General features: G+C 61.3%; 3 protein-coding genes across 4 annotated transcripts in view; 2 read left to right on the forward strand and 1 right to left on the reverse strand.

Moving 5' to 3' along the window:
- Nucleotides 1–7,122: 7,122 nt before the first annotated feature.
- LOC131589688 (uncharacterized) lies at nt 7,123–8,236 on the forward strand. Its single transcript, XM_058859397.1, has 2 exons — nt 7,123–7,806; nt 7,895–8,236. Exons 1-2 carry the CDS (start codon nt 7,123–7,125, stop codon nt 8,234–8,236), a joined length of 1,026 nt encoding a protein of 341 aa, XP_058715380.1.
- A 165-nt stretch (nt 8,237–8,401) lies between these two features.
- Nucleotides 8,402–14,664, reverse strand: ZNF703 (zinc finger protein 703). 2 transcript variants are annotated; one of them, XR_009279823.1, is made up of 3 exons: nt 14,439–14,664; nt 11,860–13,936; nt 8,402–8,516 (listed from the first exon to the last, which is right to left on the reverse strand). XR_009279823.1 is itself a non-coding variant. In XM_058859395.1 (2 exons), exons 1-2 carry the CDS (start codon nt 14,649–14,651, stop codon nt 12,560–12,562), a joined length of 1,590 nt encoding a protein of 529 aa, XP_058715378.1. In that variant the 5' UTR covers nt 14,652–14,664; the 3' UTR covers nt 11,658–12,559. The 2 variants fall into 2 exon arrangements, 1 of the variants encoding a protein (XP_058715378.1); XM_058859395.1 differs by lacking the exon at nt 8,402–8,516 and having other exon boundaries at nt 11,658–13,936.
- A 123-nt stretch (nt 14,665–14,787) lies between these two features.
- LOC131589523 (uncharacterized) overlaps nt 14,788–18,254 on the forward strand; it is a 60,313-nt gene continuing 56,846 nt past the window's right edge. Inside the window, exon 1 of the mRNA XM_058859096.1 lies at nt 14,788–14,978. Within this exon, the coding sequence (XP_058715079.1) occupies nt 14,788–14,978 (191 nt within the window). The remainder of the gene's footprint in view (nt 14,979–18,254) is intronic.

Below are 18,254 nucleotides of genomic sequence, written 5' to 3' on the forward strand. Positions count from 1 at the left end.
AAAAAAGAAAAAAAGCCAAAAAAAATCATTACTGCTGGACTGGAGGCCAGGAACGTTCAGCGGTGTCTGTGCTGCAGCGCATGGGGTTTTAACAGGGCTTTTTGTAAGAATAAATGGTTTATTACACCCAGTTCTCTCCAGCTTCTTCATTCCCACCTCATCCCCCTGCCCCTGTAAAAATATCCTGCGGGGTTTTCTGTGGAGTTCAGTGAGCCACTTTGGGGATCTCTGTGTGCTCGTGGCTCCAGACACGCGGGGACCGAGCTGGGATGGGATCCCAGCATAGCCTGGGTCGGGATGAGGGCAGGGATGGGATCCTGTGGGCAGGGATGGGATCCTGTGGGCAGGGATGGGATCCTGTGGGCAGGGATGGGATCCCTGTGAAAAAGGGATGGGATCCCATGGGCAGGGATGGGATCCTGTGGGCAGGGATGGGATCCTGTGGGCAGGGATGGGATCCTGTGGGCAGGGATGGGATCTCTATGCTCAGGGATGGGATCCTGTGGGCAGGGATGGGATCTTTATGCTCAGGGATGGGATCCCCTGGGCAGGGATGGGATCTCTATGCTCAGGGATGGGATCCTGTGGGCAGGGATGGGATCTTTATGCTCAGGGATGGGATCTCTATGCTCAGGGATGGGATCCTGTGGGCAGGGATGGGATCTCTATGCTCAGGGATGGGATCTCTATGCTCAGGGATGGGATCTCTATGCTCAGGGATGGGATCTCTATGCTCAGGGATGGGATCCTGTGGGCAGGGATGGGATCCTGTGGGCAGGGATGGGATCTCTGTGCTCAGGGATGGGATCCCGTGGGCAGGGATGGGATCCTGTGGGCAGGGATGGGATCCTGTGGGCAGGGATGGGATCCCATGGGCAGGGATGGGATCCCATCGCAGGGATGGGATCTCTATGCTCAGGGATGGGATCCCGTGGGCAGCCCCGGGTGGGCAGTGCCCAGCTCTGTCCCTGCAGGGTGCAGGGAGGGTCCAGCAGGGCCGGCACAAGGCACAGTGTGGAGTCTGTCTGCCCTCATTAGCTGTCACAAGTAACAATGCCGGGCTGGCAATAAAGGCAATTCCGAGGCTGTTGGCCATTAATCACTGCCTGACAGCTGGGAATAAGGCTGGAAAAACTCTGTCCCCCTGCTCCTGCTTTGGCGTTTAAGGTTACCTGTGCAGCTGGAGCGGTGGGGTGGAAAACTCTGCCTGCCAGTCCTGCCCCAACCCCACTCCCATCTCCATCTGTTTCTATCCCGTCTCCAACCCCATCCTACATTCTGCCTCCATCTCCATTTCCATCCCATTCCTATCCCCATTCCTATCCCCATTCCTATCCCCATTCCTATCCCCATTCCTATCCCCTTTCCTATCCCCATTCCTATCCCCATCCCGTCCCATCCCATCCCAATCCCCATCCCGTCCTGTCCCATCCCATCCCATTATCCCATCCCATTCCATGGATCCCATCCCGTCCTGTCCCGTCCCCTCCCATCCCATCCCACCCCATGGATCCCATCCCATGGATCCCATCCCATCCCATGGATCCCATCCCATGGATCCCATCCCATCCCATCCCACCCCATGGATCCCATCCCATGGATCCCACCCCATGGATCCCATCCCATGGATCCCATCCCATCCCATGGATCCTATCCCATCCCATGGATCCCATCCCATGGATCCCATCCCATCCCATGGATCCCATCCCATGGATCCCATCCCATGGATCCCATCCCATCCCATCCCATCCCATGGATCCCATCCCATCCCATCCCATCCCATCCCATGGATCCCATCCCATCCCATCCCATCCCATCCCATCCCATCCCATCCCATCCCATCCTGTCCCAGCTGTCCCTGAGCAGCGGAGCCCAGCAAGGGAAGTCCCTGGCAGGAGCTGGGGGGCTCAGGGTGCTCGTCTGGCCCCGTTGCTGCTCTGGCTGTGGCAGGGAAGGGAAGGGGGTGGGAGAGGGGCTGTGTGGGGGGAACACTTCCCGAATTCCGTCCATCCAACGTTATTTGCCGATCACGGGGCAGGATTGTGTTGGAGTCTGTCCGGGCTCGTTCTGTGTCAGCTCTAACAATGCAGCCCTTGGCAGCCCAGGCAGCTCCGTGGCGCTGGCCATTAATCATCCCCTGACACTCCAGGGCTGGGAGGAGGAACCGCTCACACGTGCTTGCCGTGCCCCCTCCCCACGGCTGGCGGGGCAGGGGGGCTTCCTGTGCCTTGGGCCCACTCAAAGCCATGAGCTGAGGGTCCTGGACCCACATTCCCTCGGGAGAGGCGTGTGGGACTGGTGGAGAGCGGGGAGACATTCCTGCCCTCGCCGTGGGACAACCGAGTTCCCAGGGAACAGCCCCTCTGGGAGGAGGCTGTTGGGAAAGCCTTACAGCACGTGGCATTCCCAGCGTTTTCCTCTCCATCACCGTCCCCTCGCTCCGTGAGCCCCTGAGCAGGAGCTGGGGCTCTGTCCTGGGGAGGTGACCCCGCTGGGAGCTGGTTCCCAGCACAGGAGGGGAGCTCTCCCCGAGGCTTCTCTGCGCTCCCCTTGTCGTCCCGCAGGCGCCAGCCCCGTGGCTGGGTGCCAGCGTGCCAGGTCATCCCCCAGTAAATAAAGGAGCAATGTGTTTCCAGCCCCCCAGTGCTGTTTTCTAAAGGGAAATGATTAATGGTGCTTGGAAACCACAATTCATCCCGGGAAAGAAAGTAGATTTACCCGAAACATGCGTGAGAATTAGTGCTGGGATCGGCTCCTGGGGCAGAGGGGGGAAGCTAATGGCAAACAGAGCCCGTCTGTGCACAGAGGGAGGGAATAACCCACCAAAAACACGGGCTGGAGGAGCTGGGATGGGGCTGGGACAGGAGAAGAGTGGCCACCAGAGCCAGGACCCCTCCCCAGCTGGAAACCTCGGTCGCTCCTTCCCTGTCCTGCAGTGAGATGGTGACGGTGGAGAAGGGAATTCTCCTCCCATGAGTACAGCAAAGAATGGATGGTGCTGATGGGACCAACTCTCATCATTCCCAAAAGTCCAAGAGATACCTGGGAGAAGCAGGAGTCGCACCAGAACCCACGAAGCTCCGGTCTGTAAACATCAAATGCTTCAAAAACATCTGCTTTAGGCTCAGGGAATGATCTCACCTTGCTCCTGCTGCTGGGATCCACTGGGATAACTGGGATGGGATGGGCTGCATCACAGCAGCAGGAGCCATCCAGGTGCTTCATCCCTGGGCAGCAGGAAACCTCAGAGAAGGGAAAAACAGTTTCCATCCATGGGGGTGGGAGGGAGACGGCTGTGGCAGCCCCAGCCTGGAGCGCAGTCCTGCTGGAATGTGGAAGCTGCATCATCCTGGGGAGATTCCAAGTTCATGGAAAAGGTTTTCAGGCACAATTCCTGACCTGGTTCTAAGCTGCTGTGCTCTTCTCTGCCTGGGAGAGCAGCAAGGGAGGGGAGCAGGAACAGGTGAGATGAATTTATCACCTGATTCCAGAGATTACCCTAAGATCCTCTCCTTTGCCTCAGATCTGGATCAAGGCAGCAGCTGGCCCCACGCAGGTCCATCAGTGGTGTGGAGGAGCTCGGGGAGGGCTCTGGGAGATTTATTAGTGGGATTCTGGGAAGGGCTGGGGAAACCTCAGCGAGGTGCTGAAGCCCAGGTCAGGAGTCATCCCTGCTCTGGTGATATATTTAGAGCGGGATAATGTAAGCGACAGGAGGGAAAAAAAAATCAAAAATCCATGGAGGAGGTGCAGATCCGTCCCCTTGGCTGGGAGTTACTGGATGATCCGAGCCAGGGAACAGATAGTTGGATTTCCCTTATTTCTCCCTTCAAATAAATCACAGCTCCAGAGGCCTTTAAACTCTGCAACATGATCTGTTCCAATAAGGAAGGGAATGAAAGGCTGCGTCTCTCTGGAAGCCTTCAGAACCATAAATCTCCTACGTACAAACACAGACCAGATTTCCAAGTGCATTTATTTTATTGTATTGTTTTAACAGAAAAATCAAACTGCAATAAACTCCGTCCCTCATTAGCTGTCTCCATATCCAGGCCAAATGTTGCTAACGAATAAAATCAGGACAAAGGAATGTGGATGTGGGTCCAAGGCCTGGCCGGGTGCTGACCCCCCGAAAGGCATTTCCCTCTGAGCCTCACAGAGGTGTGGGATGAGGGGAGCCAAGGGGGTGGTTCCTGCACTGCCCATTGCTGCAGGTTTGCTGGGGGTTATCACCCCAAATCTAGCATCCCTGCCATGAACTGGCATCCCTGGCATCCCTGCCATGAACTGGCATCCCTGGCACCCCTGCCATGACCTGGCAGCCCTGGCACCCCTGCCATGACCTGGCAGCCCTGGCATTCCTGGCACCCCTGCCATGACCTGGCAGCCCTGGCACCCCTGCCATGACCTGGCAGCCCTGGCACCCCTGCCATGACCTGGCAGCCCTGGCATCTCTGCCATGACCTGGCAGCCCTCCTGGGCCCCCACCACAGCAGCTGGAGCTCAGTTCAGGGGTTTCCTGCTTCGGTTTGTTGTGGTTCCCATGTGCACCCCCAGAGCAGCAGGAACAGGGGCTGGGTTGGGTGGGGGCTCACCAGGCTCTGTGAGACCTCCCCAGCTGCCCACGTGAAGGGGCTGCAGGATCAGGGCTGAGCTCATCAAGCAGGGGCTCAAACCCCAAAGCTGCCACCGAGCAGTTCTGGAGCTGTCGCTCGTTAATCATCTGCTGACAGTCCTGACTGCTCTGGAGCAGCTCAGAGGGGATGGAGAGCTCGGGGACAGGGATGTGCCTGGCACTGGGGGTGGTGTGGATGGTGCAGTTCCCAGTGATCCCATGGAGCCTCCAGCGAGTTTTCCCAAGCACTGAGACCGGCCCCAGGGGACACCCGTGGAGGGAGCAGGGCTGTCACATCCCAAACACAACATCTTCTGTGACTTGGTCTGATCCAGGGAAAAGGCGAAAATCAACCCCAAGCAGCCAGGGAAGGAACAAGGAGCCTGTCTGCAGGATTTATGGCACTGAGCTGGAGAGCCCAGAGCAGCGCCCGCGCCGCGCGGGTCCCGCCTCAGCCCACGGAGAAATTCCTGACTTATTGAATCACATTTGTCATCCCTAAATACATATGCAGGCCCGTGTTTCTGAATCCATAAACATCTTTAACTAACTCCGCTCAGCGAGGCCTCTTTCAGCAGTAATTTATATTTAACTTTTTCCATATGCAGGGCCTGTCGCGTTGGTGTCATTTCCGGGAAAGCCAGGGGGGCTCGGGGGGAGCGCGGCGTGTCTTGGCCCGCTGGAGCAGCCCAGCTGCTGGCACAGCGCGAGAAATCCACCCGCCAGAGCCAGTGCTCATTAATCATTTGAACTACTAAACTGCCAGCTCCTTTCAAGATCTTTCAAGAAGTGTTTTCACCCAAAATAGAGTTGAAAACGCGCCGGGCCCTACTTTCAGAGTCTCATCCATCTGGCCATTATGGGGAGTGTCAGGCGGCTCTGACAGACAAGGCTGCTCTGTTCGAGGGGCCCCGGCCCCACAACCTGTCATATCGCGGGGCTGATGGCATCTGACAGCTCCATTTGTACCTCCCCACGAGATGAAAGGGCTGCTCCCGGCGGCGGGAGAAGGGCACGGGGACAGGGATGAGCAGGGGCAGCCCAGGGTGCCACCAGCATCCCTGGCACGGCACTGGCCCCACGGACAGAGCACCCCTGGCCCCCCCAGAGCCCATCGCTGTCCTGGGGTGTGATCAAAGGCCAGGGGGCTGCGCCCATCAGCCACCCCCTGGCTTTGCTGAGCTCTCCCCGTGCCCTGCTGGCATCCCGGAGCTGCCTGCCCTGCCCTGGCCTCCATCTCCCCCAAACTCACCTGCAGAGTGTGGGTGCTGTGCACAGCCCCGGCGCTCAGAGCCAGACCCCAAACCCAGCAGCACAGACCCAGTGCCCCGAGGGCTTCCCCCGTGGCCAGGAGGGCTCAGGGTCTGCCTCACACCAGGACGTCCCAAAGCAGGTGAGAGCTGCCAAATCCTGGTGTTCTCTAGGTAGGAACCCCCCGGGCTTCTCCAGTGCTGCAGGATTTCTGTGCCAGCACAGCATCTTGGAAAAGTTTGGGAATTATCGAGGCAGCAATGGGGACAGAGCACATCTCTGCAGCCACAGGGGTGGGCACCCAGCCGGCGCCATCCGTCCTAACACAAAACCCAACCAGAGTCCAAAAGGCTGTGGGAACCCCAGAAGGAAGGAAGGGCTTTTGGCTCCGTTTCCATTTTGCCCAGAACATGGCTCTTCTCACCTCCATGGGGGACTGTCCTTCTCCAGCCCCTTGGCTGTCACCAGGATTGTGCAGGGAGCGGGAACAAAACTCCACAAAGGCAAAGCTGCTCCAGCAGAAACAAGGAGTCCCTTTTACAGGAGCTCTGCCCACAGGACCAGGGCTCCTGGCCTTGATGCCATCCTTGGTGATGAGCAGCCCCATCCTTCTCATCCAGAGAGAAAAATACAGCAAATCTTTTGGGTGCTTCAGTCTCCCGTCTCCTCCCTTGAGGAAGTGCAGAGAAGATGGGGAGGGTTCATCAAGAAAGACCTTTAACAGTCCCCATGGCTCTCCTCTCCTCTCTCGGAGCCTCCCAGCCACCCCTCCTGCAGGAGCTGCTCGTGGAGAGGTGGCACCAGGACCTCAGGCTCCCACTTGTCCCATCTTTGGTGCAGCAGCATCTCCCTCTCCCACGGATGCACCAGTGGCTGCTGTGGTGGGCACAGCCCCGAGTGCTGCTGTGGAGCCGCCCTTTGCAGCTGTGGGGGACACAGAAAAGCCATTTCAGTTCTCTGTTCCACGGAGCTGTCTGCAGGAAGGGTCCATCAAGCCCCAGACGCCACCAGATGCCCAGGATGCTGCATCCTTCATCTCCTTCCAAATTTTGCCAGGCCACGAGGGGTGATCCATGAAATTTGGGACCACAAGATGCTGGAAGAGGTCACCTTACACCCTGCACATTGTTGGGTGTCCTGTCCAGCTCTGCTCAGCCCATCAAGGCCAGCTCTGATAGCCCAGGGTCAGCGTTCCACTGTCACCTTTGGCAAAGGCACCTCCCGTGGGTCACATCCTCCTGTCCACTGGAAGTGGGATGAAGTCATGGCAAAGCTGCTCCTGGAGACTTCCAGGAACACCTTCAGACAACACAATGGTCTGTGTAAATCTTGGTTATTGTGACTCGAGCTCCAGGACCGTGCTCTGTACGCTGTCAGCTGACATCCCCTGTGCTCCCGGTGAGGTGCAGCTGAAATGTCTGTGTGTGAGGATCAGCACTCCTCAGCTGTTCACCACAATAAACAGAGGGGTGACTGTGACCCTGCAGGGACGAGTGGGATCACTGCCATGCTCTGGTGCCACCTGTGTGAGGAGCCTGTCACCTGCCAGGGGCCTGTGCTGGACTGTCATGCTGCTCAGGCACTGCAGAACAGGGAATCCGTGGCCATGGGTCACACTGGGCCCATGGGTCACCCATGGGGTGGCTGGTGGCCAGCCAAGGCCGGGTGTCCTGCTGTGGCGAGGAAGATGTCAGCGTATCGCTGGGATTTGCACCACACACCAATCCATGGCCAGGGCAGAGGCAGCAGCAGCTCTTCAGCTGTTATCCAGAGCCAGAGGAAAGTCCAGTCCCATTCGTGGCATTCCTGGCCACTGCAGTGCCCTGGGTGCTTGCCCACACTCTTCTGGCTTTGGCACCTTGAGCTCTTTGCCCTTCTCCACTCACCTCGTCCAGGGCCTCTGGTCACTTGTGCTGTCCCATGGCTGGGAGTGGCTGGGGGTGAACCCCACACCAGGGCAGTGTGGGGCTCTGGAGGGTGTGGCAGGGGGTGAACCCCACGCCAGGGCAGTGTGGGGCTCTGCTGGAGGTGAACCCCACACCAGGGCAGTGTGGGGCTCTCCTGGGGGTGAACCCCACACCAGGGCAGTGTGGGGCTCTGCTGGGGGTGGCTGGAGGTGAACCCCACACCAGGGCAGTGTGGGGCTCTGCTGGGGCTCTGCTCACGGTGCCAAGCCAGGGGCAGCTTCACAGCCCGGTGCCGCCCCGGCCGCTCTGTGCCACCGCCGGCTGCTCCAGCTGCTCCTCCTGCAGGGCTCCAGCTCCCAGCCCCGGCACAGGACCTCTGCTGCCATCTCCAAGCACGGCTCTGTCCCTCCAGGTCTGCTCTCAGCTCATGCAGCACAAAGTGTGCCCCAGGGCAAACCCCTGAGCACGGGGATGCTGGTGGGGGACAGGAGGTGTCCACACTACTCTGGCTTTGAGGACAAACAGAGCCTGTGTTCTCCGTGGCTTCCACCAGTGCTCACGTGGAAATAAAAGCTGCTTTATGCAGCTGAGGAACTTCTCATCCACCCACCGTGGCTCTGCTCTGGCCCATGCCTCTGCATCCCGACCTGACCCCTGGGCAGGCTCCAGCCCTCGAGGACGCCGTGCTCCACTCTGGACTCTGAAACGCCTTGTACGTCTGCGGGCAGCCACCTCTGCATCACCTGAAAGACATCGGGGATCCTTGTGCAGGAGAGGAAGGAAAACAACAAGAAAAAAAATAGGGCCTGGCTCTTTCATTCACGTATTTATTGGGCGGACGGCGTGGCTGTGGTCAGCTGGGCTTCGGGCTTTACAGACGGGGATATTTATAAGGCACGCGGAGCGGCTCGGCGTGTGCGTCCAAGTCATTCCTTCCCCGGCACAGGGTATAATGTTGCCTTTGTTCGGCTGCCTCCGGCACAGCAGAGCGTGCCGTGCCGCTCGGCCGGGCCCCTCGCCGTGCCCCGACAGTCCCGGCGCAGCCCCGCTCCTTCCACCGCGGCCCCGGCAACTGCCACGATAAATCAATAGGAGAGGAGAGGCTGCCAGTTAGACTAAACAAGTGCATTTGCAAGGATTGCTAACCCTCATTAATCACTCTGACAGTCCTAAAAACACATTTCCCCTTTAATGACTGTATTTGGATAATCAGAGCTTTTTCCTCGCGGCGCGGGGTGAGTGACGGTGGCCGCGGCTTCGGCGAGCGCCAGCACCGGGGTCACCGGCGAGTCAAGCGCTGCAGGTCCCCGGCAGCTCGGGGCGAGCTGGAGAAGGTGCTGCCGTGCCACGGGGAAAGGAGCCACCAGCACCGCCCCAGCACTGCTGTCCCCGAGTCCGACACCCACCGCTGTCCTCCCAGCCCCAGCTGGATTTGCAAAGGTCTTTTTCTGTCTCTCCGTGTTCCCTTTAGGTGACTTTTGCCTCCTGGAGAGGTTTGAAACCTTGCACATTTTTCTGTATAAATGATGCAACACATTAATGCACAGCACATTATGAAAATGGTAATTCAAACCCATACAACTCTAAATTAAGCCATACATTATCCGACCCACTCAGCCATATATTTTGCAGAAAGACAGGATTGAATCAAATCAAACCGAAACTGTGGAGTGCAGGTTGTTAGACAGAATGATTAATAAAGTGCATCCCAGTGCTCTTATTATAAAATGAATTCTGCAATAACCTGGGCATACATTACACAGGGAATTATTTAATATATTGGCAACGCAACCGCTCCCCAGCAGCTCCAGCCCGAGCGCCGCCGCTATCGGATGATACTCGCGGTGTTTACACGGTCTGGCCCCGCTGCTGCAGTCCTTAGGGAGGGGAAAAATATTCCTCAGGGAGCCTCCTGCACAGCAGGACTCCTCCAAGCAGCATCCAGCCCTGCCGTGGGTGAAGGGAAGGCACACGAGCTCGTTTTTGGAGCGGGGACCATCCTGCTGCGGGGGAGAGAGGGGAGGGAGCTTTGCCATAAGGAGGGATGCGCCCGGCAGCCCTGGGAGAGGGCTCTGGCAGGACGGGGGCTGTACAGCTCGTTGCCCCCTGCCCCGGCTGCTCCGTGGTTGGATGTGGCACGGCCCCGGCAGCTCCGGCACCCGGAGCGGCTGTGCTGATTCTGGTACCGAGCTACCACGCCTCGAGGTTCTGCGGCATCGTCCTCCCTCCCCATGGCACGAGGTGCCCAGCCATGGCCAGGGACGGGCACGGTGGGACAGAATTCCAGCGCAGGGACCTGTGCCAGGCCCCAGTCACAGGCAGCGTTTACCATGGGGACTGGCAGTGCCCGAGCGGGGCCGACACCGAGCGGCATCGCGGCTGCGAGTGGGGGCCAAGTCCAGGGAGAAGCGATGCCTCCGAGGGCCAGGGGGTCTGGATACCTCCCGTCGCACCGGAGAGCACGAACCGGAGCCGCTCTGCCCACGGCACCCCGCTCCGGCCGCCGGAGGGCTCAGCATCCAGCGGGGACACCGGAGACACCGGAGACACCAGCCTGGGCCTGGCACCCCCTCCCTGCTGTGCCCCAGGACAGCAAACACCTGCAGCAAAGCCCCCCTGTGCCAGCCCCAGCCCTGCAAACCCCAGGCTCTCATCCATCAAACATCCCACCTGGAAGGAGCAATCCCACCACGGCCACAACCGGACCCCAGGCACGTCCGTGCAGGGCGAGGGGAAGCCACGGACCCCCAAAACCTCCTCCCCCAGCCTTGGGGAGCTCGGAATGGAGCCAAACTGGCCCCAGGACCACCGACCGCTCCCGTTGCCACAGGAAAACCCGGCTGGGCCCTCCCCGCGGCCGCACGCCCACAGCCACGCTCCAGGCACAGGCAGGGAAATAAAAATCCCTTCGGCAAAAGCAGTCCCTGTTCTCAGCACATTATTTTTCAGCTCAAAGGACACAAAGGAATCTAAACACAGGGCATAAAGCAATATCGAGAAGGCAATTAACAGGGATTAATTGCGTGACTCACTGAAATGCAACAGGATCGAGGCAGAAAGAAATAAGTGATGTGGGGCAATGGGGCACGCAGGGTTTCAAGGGGAGCAGGGGCTGGGCCGGGGGTGCCACGGTGGGAGGAAAAGCGATTTCCTTGGGGCAGGGAGCGGGCAGAGCCCCTCAGCACGGCGGGGATGGAGCCAGACCATCTCAGAGCCATTCATCATCCTCCTCCCGGCACAAAGATTGAACGGAAGCAGTCCGGACCCCAGCAGCTCCCGGACCTCACACCGAGATCCGGGACCCTGCTCCTACCACAATTCCACCCCTAAAACTGCACCCCCGAGAGAGGGTGACCACCCGCTCCCCGCAGCGACCCGGGGACACCGCTCTCATCCCGCTCAAACGCCTTCTCGAACCTTCCCTCCGCCGCCACACGTGGGGACACCGGGGCATGGACACGCGGGGAGGGGAACGGGGCCGGAGCCTGCGGGGCCGCGCCAGGAGCGCACCGGGAGCGCCGGTACCGGGGGGAACCAGAGCCAGAGCCAGTGGCACGGGGAACCAGAGCCGGTGCCAGGGGGAACCAGAGCCAGGGCCGGGGGGAGCCAGAGCCGGTGCCACGGGGAACCAGAGCCAGAGCCACGGGGAGCCAGAGCAAGTGGGACCCAGAGCCGGTGCCACGGGGAACCAGAGCCGGTGCCGGTGCCACGGGGAACCAGAGCCGGAGGCGGTGCCGGTCCCGGGGGGAGCCAGAGCCAGAGCCAGAGCCGGTGCCATGGGGAACAAGAGCCAGAGCCGGGGGGAGCCAGAGCCAGAGCCGGTCCCGCGGGGAACCAGAGCCGGAGCCGGGGGGAACCAGAGCCGGTGCCGGTCCCAAGGGGAGCCAGAGCCGGTGCCACGGGGAACCAGAGCCGGTGCCGGTGCCGCGAGGAACCAGAGCCGGGGAGAGCCGGTGCCGGTGCCGCCGCCGCCACCGCTAGATGGTGCTGGGACCCCGCGGCCCCCGCCGGACCCCCGGGCAGGGACGAGACGAGACCAGAGCGTGGGTACAACCAAGAGGCGTTTATTAACAAAATCAGACTTACCGGGGCTCGTCCGCCCGCCCGGGGCCGCCGGTCCTGCCGCTGCGCCCGCCGCTCCTCCGGCGCCCCCCGGGATGGGGGGGGACACGCGGGGTCCTGCAGCCCCCGGCGGGGCACGGCCGCGGGGGGAGCACGGCCCGGGGGGAACATCACCCGGCCGCTGTCCGCAGCTCCCCCGGCCCCGGACACAGCGCAAAAAGGGAAAAAAAAAAAAAAAGAAAAAAAATCAAAATGAAAAAAAAAAATTTTTTTTGAAAACCCCGAAGGATTAAAAATAAGAAAAAAATACAAAAAAATTTACATCTGCAAGTTACAAATGCAGAGAACAGAATCCCAGAGCGATAAACGCAGAGGGGAGGAAGAAAATGCTTTTTTTTTTTTTTCTGCTTTTCCATGTGTGGCAGGAGTCATGCAAGAATTTCTCAGGGGGGAAATTAAGAAAGGGAAGGAAAAAAAAAATTCAAAAGAAACAGAAGGGGAAAATCAAAGCCCCACACCTGCAAAGTAAAGAGGGATTTTTTTTTTTTTTTCTTTTTTTCGGGTTTTTTGATTTTTTTTTTTTTGGACACAGACTTTTGCATACCATTGATTCATTGGTGTATAATGCACTTATATTCCCAGCTTTAAGCTAACATACAGTAATAAATACACAGTCCAAGGAGGGCGCGGGGGGCTGGGGCTGAGCCGGCCGGGGCCGCGGTGGTTACTGATATCCCAAAGCGGAGGCTGACGTGAGTCTTTGGCCGTAGAGCGCGTACGGGGAGTAGTAAGGTCCGGCGGCCGGCAAGGAGGGCACGGGCAGGGCGCCGGCCGTGGGCAAGTGGCTCTTGCCGTAGGGGTGGTACCTGTTTAGTCCCAAAGTGTGTGGGCTCCTCAAGGAGAGCGAGGCCGGTAAGGTGTTGGGGCTCCCGGGGGCGGCGGGCGGGAGGTGCAGGTGGCAGGAGGCCGCGGAGCCCAGCCCGGAGGTAGGGTAACCCGCCAAGAGTTTCTCGGCCCCCGGCAGGGCCGTGTGGGTCCGTAGGTGGGTGAGCAGCTCCTCCGAGGTGGCAAACCTCTTGTCGCAGGGTCCGCTGGCAGACACCCAGTTGCATATGTGGGGCAGGGGGTCGTTCTGCAGCATGAAGCCGTAGGTGTAGAGGGGGTGGCCGGGCAGGCTGGGGGTGCCGCTGGAGGAGAGCGTGGTGTGCACCGAGTGCAGGGGGTGCGTGGGGTACACCAAGGGGTATCCGCTCTTGAGGCTGCCGGGGTCGTGCACGCAGCTGGAGCAGTTGCTGGAGCCCAGGTGCGAGGCGCTGTGGTAGCTCAGGCAATACGGGTCCCGGCATAATCCCTGCATGAAGGAGGGCGGCGAGGCCCCGGTGAGCGGGCTGGAGCTGGGCGGTTTGCCCGGCAGCCCCAGCGCCCCCGGCAGCTGGCTGCCCACCAGCCCCGGCTTGGTGGGGTCCAGCCCGGGCACGAACTGGGACGGGTAGCCGGCGTAGGCACCGACGATGGAGCCGTGGTAGCCGATGCTGGAGGGCGGCAGGGGGAAGACGGAGTGGCCCGGCTTGTAGGGCGAGACGGGGGCCACATGGCCGGCGGGCGGCAGCGCGGGGGGCTCCGACTTGCGGCCCGAGGGGGGCTCGCCGTGCGCCCCGGCCTCCACCACCCCGCGCCCCAGCGCCCCTCCCGTCCCCTCGGGGCTGGGCTTGCCGCCCTCGGGCTCCTTCTTCTCCTCGGCGCCCTTGGGCTCGGGGTGCTGCGGCGAGGCCCCGCGGGAGCCGCCGGGCGAGGCTGCGGCGTGCGGGGGGAACGGCGGGCACGCGGCGCTGGGCACCCGAAAGCCGGCCTTGTCCGCGCCGCCCTCCTTGCGCGGCTCCCCGCCGCCCTTCGAGTACGGCTTGAAGCTGGACTTGTCCTCGGCGGGCGCGTCCCCGCTGCCCGGCGGCTTCAGCGCGGCGGGGCGGGCGGAGGGCTCCTTCTCGGCGGCGGGCGCGGCGGCGGCCACGGCGTTCAGCTTGGAGGAGGGCGGCGGGTCGGGCTTCCCGATCTGCGAGCAGGTCTGGGCCAGCAGCGCCAGCGGGCTCTTCTTGGCGTCCAGCTGCGGGCGGAGCGGAGCCCGTCAGGGGGGGACCCCGACGGCGCCCCCGCACCGGCCTCCCCCCACCCCCGAAAGCCCGGGGCCGGGCCCGGCAGCGAGCCAGGGCGCGGGGATGGGGGGGACGGGGCGGGGGACGCGCCCGGCGGAGAGAAGAGGGACCGGGTGGGGTGGGGGGAGCGCGGCTGCGGCGGCGGGGGAGGGAAAGAACGGGGTGGGGGGAGCGGGGACGCCGAGCAGGGCAGAGCTCGGCCGGGAGAACCGGGAGCGCCGGGCTGGGAAGAGCTCGGCAGGGAGAACCGGGAGCGCCGGGCTGGGAAGAGCTCGGCAGGGAGAACCGGGAGCGCCGGGCTGGGAAGAGCTCGGCAGGGAGAACCGGGAGCGCCGGGCTGGGAAGAGCTCGGCCGGGAGAACCGGGAGCGCCGGGCTGGGAAGAGCTCGGCAGGGAGAACCGGGAGCGCGGATCCGGGGCTCCGTGCCGCGGTCGGGGGCGGCGGGCACTGACCTCGATGGGGCTGACGGGCGTGGAGGAGAGCGGCTGGAGGTACTCGGGGTGCAGGAGGTGGCCGCCGTGGGCGCTGAGCATCTTCAGGACGCGGATGGGCAGCCGGCTGGCCTGGCGCAGCGGGTCGGCGGGGGGCGGCCGGGGCGACGGGGCGGCCGCGGCTCCGCGGCTCGGCGGGGTCCTCGGCCGGGGCCCGCCGGGAGCGCCGCTCATTTGGGGCGGGGGAAAGGGGGGAGTGCCCGGGCTCCGCGGGGCCGGGCCGGGCCGGGCGGGCGGCGGAGCGGCGGCGGCGGCGGCCCCGGCGAGACGAAGCCCTTCCCCGGCCCCACCGACACGTCAAATAGCCCCGATGGCGGCCGCGCTCCGAGGGGGCCGGCGCCGCGCACCAATCCGCGCCCGGCCGGGCCCCCGGGGCGGGGAGAGCCGCCGGTGGGGGGGGCGAGCCGCCGCCGCTCCGCCGCCACCGCCCCGCGCCGCCGCGCGGGGGAGAACCGCGGCACCGGCCGAGCTCCAGCGGCTGGCTCGGCTCGGCTCGGCTCGGCTCGGCTCGGCTCGGCTCGGCTCGGCCCGGCCCGGCTCGGCTCGGCTCCGCTCGGCTCGGCTCGGCACGGCTCGGCTCGGCTCGGCTCGGCTCGGCTCGGCTCTGCGCGGCTCGGCCCGGCCCGGCTCGGCTCGGCTCGGCTCGGCTCGGCTCTGCACGGCTCGGCCCGGCCCGGCTCGGCTCGGCTCGGCTCGGCTCGGCTCGGCTCGGCTCGGCTCGGCTCGGCACGGCACGGCTCGGCTCGGCTCGGCTCGGCTCGGCTCTGCACGGCTCGGCTCGGCTCGGCTCGGCTCAGTGCCGCTGGCCCAGCTCAGTGTGGCACTGCTGGCACAGTTTACCATGGCATGGCACTGCTGGCACACCTTGGCATGGCTTGAATGACATGACATGACATGGCTCTGCTGGCAGAGTTTGCCATGGCATGGCATGGGCTGGCACTGCTGGCACAGTTTATCATGGCATGGCGTGGGCTGGCACTGCTGGCACAGTTTATCATGGCATGGCGTGGGCTGGCACTGCTGGCACAGTTTATCATGGCATGGCGTGGGCAGGCACTGCTGGCACAGTTTATCATGGCATGGCATGGGCTGGCACAGTTTATCATGGCATGGCATGGAACGGGCTGGCACTGCTGGCAGAATTTGCCATGGCACGGCATGGGCTGGCACTGCTGGCAGAGTTTACCTTGGCATGGCATGGCACGGGCTGGCACTGCTGGCAGAGTTTGCCATGGCATGGCATGGCATGGGCTGGCACTGCTGGCAGAGTTTACCTTGGCATGGCATGGGCTGGCACTGCTGGCAGAGTTTACCATGGCATGGTGTGGGATGGCACTGCTGGCACAGTTTGCCATGGCATGGCATGGGCTGGCACCGTTTACCTTGGCATGGCATGGGCTGGCACAGTTTAGCATGGCATGGCATGGGCTGGCACTGCTGGTCCAGCAGCTGGAGCACCTTAGCAGGGCACAGCATGGCACAGCTCGGACACCTGGGCATGGCTGACTGGAGATGCCACAGCCTGGAATGGCACAGCATGGCCTGGCTGGCACAGCGTGCCCAGCGTGGCTGACGATGGCATGGCACGGCTCAGCTGGCACACCTTGGCATGGCACTGCCTCGGTAAGATCAGCCTGGCACAGCCTGGCACGGCACAGCTCAGCACCCTGTGCCAGTGGCTCCTGCCCCCAGTGCCCGTGTCCTGCCACTCTCCTGACCCTGCAGGCAGCGCCTGTGCCCGTCCCAGAGCCACCCAAGGTGAGGGGGTTGACCTTAACTCAGGGCTCTCACAAAGTGACAATTCCCTTGTGAACCTACAGCTCCTTTTCTCCAGGCATTTTCTCCTTTCTTTGCTTTGCTGAGTCTTAAAAATCTTCAGGTGCCAGTGCAGGCTGCTGTATAACTAATTAACTTCCAACAATTAACTTCCTATTTCTAGTTACCTTTTCCAGACATCCCTGAATTAATTTCAAAATCCCCCGGGGCTTCAGTTTTGCAGGGGGCTGAAAACCAGCCGAGCTCAGCCAGGCTGTATCCCCGAGGAGCCAAGGCACATGGATAAATCCTGGAGCTGTATCCCAGTGATTCCTGCGTGTGAGGCTGCGGGGTCCTGGTGGGGTGAGAGCTCCTTCCCTGGCTCTCCTGGGCTTCAGGTGGGAGCTGGTGGGAGAATGGGGGCTTGAGGGGAGATGTGCAATAGGATGGGGATGTGGAGTGACAGGATAAAGTTGTGGGAGCCAGGATGGGATGAGAGCTGAGGACCTTTGGCCTGAAGAAAGGCAGTGTGGGGCCAGGTGCCCATTCCAGCCCCACCTCTGCCCCCCCGGGTTTGTGTTTCAGGTCCCTCCTGCCTCCCCAGTGAGGGAGAGGGGGAAGGACAGACACCTCTAATTAATCATATTAACTCCTGACAGATGCTTTATGTTCCAACAATGTTGCTATTATTAAGTTCATGTGCCCACCCCTCCCCAAGCCCGCTGCTCTGGGTTCTGGGAAAAAAGGCTTTGCTGGATTTCCCCGGTGAGTGCTGGCATCGCCCAGCGCAGCCTGACATCCAGTCTCGCTTATCCAACACTATCAATCACACCCAGGGTCAGACCTGTCCATTTCCCCTCTTTGTGAGGCTTTTTTTCTTCTCTTTTTTGCGCTCTCCCAAAGCTGACGGCGAGATCGATTCAATCCGGACAGCGGGATGGAAGCGGAGAGGCGCTGCCTTTCAAAGGAGCCATTCAGGGAAGGAGGAAACAGAAAAAAAGGCTTTCCTCAAAGTCCCTCGAGTTGTTTGCCAACAACAACAACTCGGCCTTCACAGAGTAACCTAAAATCAGGTGGGACAAGAGTGTAAGAGCAGCGGCGGTGCCGGGGCGGAGCGAGGGCAGCGATGCCCCCGGGGCCGTTCATCCTTCCCCAAACCTTGGGTCATGCCCAAGGCCTGATCCTGCCCCGGTGCTGGCACACAGAGAGCATTTCTGGACCAGCCTGTGTTTGCTGGATTAAAGCTCCATCTGAGGGATGTTGTGGGTGATGATGAATCTTGCTCCACGCTGGTGCCCTTCCCGGCACCGGTTGGATCCTCTGCTCTAAAACCCACGAGGGTCCTGTTTTTATTAAGGAGAAGCAGAGGGGAGAAAGTTAAACTTCCCTGTTCTGTGTCCAGATCTGCTCCGTGACAAACCCCTGTCTGCTCAGAGATTGCACAAGTTCAAATAAAAGCAGCGAGACCCTTGCCCAACAAAAATAACACCAGCACCAAAGGAAAAGCCAAATATTTGGAATAGAAGCAAAGCCAAAGAAGACCAGAAGCCTCGGGGAGCACTTTCACCAATGAATGATGATGTTTTTATCCCTAAGCAGGACTTGCCCCACCTGGGCTGCCATTGAGGAGGTTTGATTTCGCCAAGGACGAGTTCCCGTGCAGAGCCCTAACGAGGCCAAGGGACTCCAGCGTCTTTGCGACCTGTGAAGTGAGGCTGGGGAAGAGGGAATTAGGTTTTTGTTTACCTTCAAGACCTTCCAGTAACTTGGGATGAGACTGAGCAGGGAGTTTTCTGTCCCTTGGCCCCGGCATCCTGAGTGCTGAGGGGTGCAGAGCAGGCAGGATGGAGAGAGGCATCCGAGCGCTGCAACCTGCACGAATTTAAATCGCTGTAAATCCGCTGGGCTTTGACTCCGGAGTAAATCACTCCTGCCTCATTGCTGCTGGACACAGTTTAAGGGAAAAGAGGGTAAGGGGAGCTGGGTGTGTGTGGGATGTGGCAGCAGGTGCCATCTCCCAGC

This window comes from Poecile atricapillus, chromosome 29, assembly GCF_030490865.1.
Source record: "Poecile atricapillus isolate bPoeAtr1 chromosome 29, bPoeAtr1.hap1, whole genome shotgun sequence".
Classification (NCBI taxonomy): Eukaryota; Metazoa; Chordata; class Aves; order Passeriformes; family Paridae; genus Poecile; species Poecile atricapillus.

Bases quoted from the DNA above. Each gene is read 5' to 3' on its own strand.
- LOC131589688 (XM_058859397.1), top strand. From the start codon at position 7,123: ATGAAGTCATGGCAAAGCTGCTCCTGGAGACTTCCAGGAACACCTTCA. The intron at 7,807-7,894 runs GTGAACCCCACA...GCTCTGCTGGAG, and splicing joins ATGGCTGGGAGTGGCTGGGG to GTGAACCCCACACCAGGGCA.
- ZNF703 (XM_058859395.1), bottom strand. From the start codon at position 14,651: ATGAGCGGCGCTCCCGGCGGGCCCCGGCCGAGGACCCCGCCGAGCCGC. The intron at 13,937-14,438 runs GTCAGTGCCCGC...CTCCGCCCGCAG, and splicing joins CGCCCGTCAGCCCCATCGAG to CTGGACGCCAAGAAGAGCCC.